At 42.4% G+C, this 1359-nt stretch overlaps 1 protein-coding gene across 1 annotated transcript; it reads left to right on the forward strand.

Annotated features, from left to right (window-relative positions):
- The first annotated feature begins 304 nt into the window (after nt 1-304).
- LOC115719361 (uncharacterized) lies at nt 305-1153 on the forward strand. Its single transcript, XM_061112484.1, has 2 exons — nt 305-624; nt 769-1153. Exons 1-2 carry the CDS (start codon nt 305-307, stop codon nt 1151-1153), a joined length of 705 nt encoding a protein of 234 aa, XP_060968467.1.
- Nucleotides 1154-1359: the final 206 nt, after the last annotated feature.

Consider the following 1359-nt stretch of genomic DNA (forward strand, 5'->3'; position numbering starts at 1 on the left):
TGGGATGACGCGAGCTTTTTATCAAAAATGTTGGGGAATTGTTAGCAAGGAAGTTGTCCATCTAGTACAACAGTTCTTTACCACAGGGGACTTTGCATCGGGTTGTTGTGAAGCGAATATGGTTCTGATTCCAAAGAAAAAGAGGCCTGAAAGTATGGTGGATCTTTGACCCATTGGGCTTTGTAATGTGCTTTACAAGATCATCACGAAGTTAATGGCTAACCGTATGAAACCGTTGATGAACAACATAGTAGCAGAAACTTAGACTGCTTTTATTCCGGGTCGTCTAATCTCGGATAACATTATGGTGTCTTTTGAAGTCTTGCATTACTTGAAGCGAAAGCGAAAAGGAAGGGATGGTTTCATGGCTCTCAAGCTTGATATGAGTAAAGTGTATGACCGTATTGAGTGGAACTTCTTGAAGGCAGTACTTTCAAAGCTTGGGTTTGGAACCAATTGGATGAATTTAATGCTTAAGTGTGTCTCGTCTGCTAGTTACAAGGTGGTTCATGGGGGTCGAGAAATGGGGCCTATAGTACCAAGCCGAGGAATTCGCCAAGGGGATCTGTTATCTCCTTATATCTTTATCCTTTGTGCAGAAGGTCTATCAGCTTTGCTTCAGAAGTATGAATCGAAAGGGTGGATCCATGGTTGCAAGGTGGCAAATAGAGCACCAAGAATCTCGCATATGCTCTTTGCTAATGATAACTATCTGTATTGTAAAGCAACTATTGAAGAAGCCATGAGAGTTTGAGAGTTGCTCCACAGATTTGAAGTTGCTTTGGGTCAAAAGGTCAATGTCAACAAGTCCTCCATCTTTTACAGTACCAATACCCAAGCAGCTATGAAACAACAAATAAACACTCTCTTGCAGATGAGACAAGCAGATGAGAATAGTTTGTATTTAGGGCTTCCGAGTACGTTGGGGAGGAACAAGTCAACAGTTTTCGGATATCTCAAGGATCGGGTTAGGAAGAAGCTTCAAGGGTGGGATGCAAAAATCCTTTCTCATGCCGGGAAAGAGGTCCTTATTAAAATAGTGGCTCAATCATTACCAAACTTTGCCATGATTGTTTTTCTTCTGCCTCTTGAGATTAGTCGAGACATTGAAAGCCAGATGGCGCACTTTCTGGTGGAAGACTTCACCTGGTGATATAAAAGGCATACACTGGATGTCATGGGATGTTATGTGCCAGCAGAAATCAGTGGGTGGAATGGGTTTTCGCAACCTTCGAGACTTCAATCTAGCTCTTTTGGGTAGCCAAGGATGGCGCCTTCTCACAAAACCATTATCTTTGGCTGGCCGTGTCTATAAAGCTAGCTATTTTCCAAATGAAAGCTTTCTCACTGCTCAATTGG

The sequence above is a fragment of the Cannabis sativa genome, chromosome 3 (genome assembly GCF_029168945.1).
Source record: "Cannabis sativa cultivar Pink pepper isolate KNU-18-1 chromosome 3, ASM2916894v1, whole genome shotgun sequence".
In the NCBI taxonomy this organism is placed as follows: domain Eukaryota; kingdom Viridiplantae; phylum Streptophyta; class Magnoliopsida; order Rosales; family Cannabaceae; genus Cannabis; species Cannabis sativa.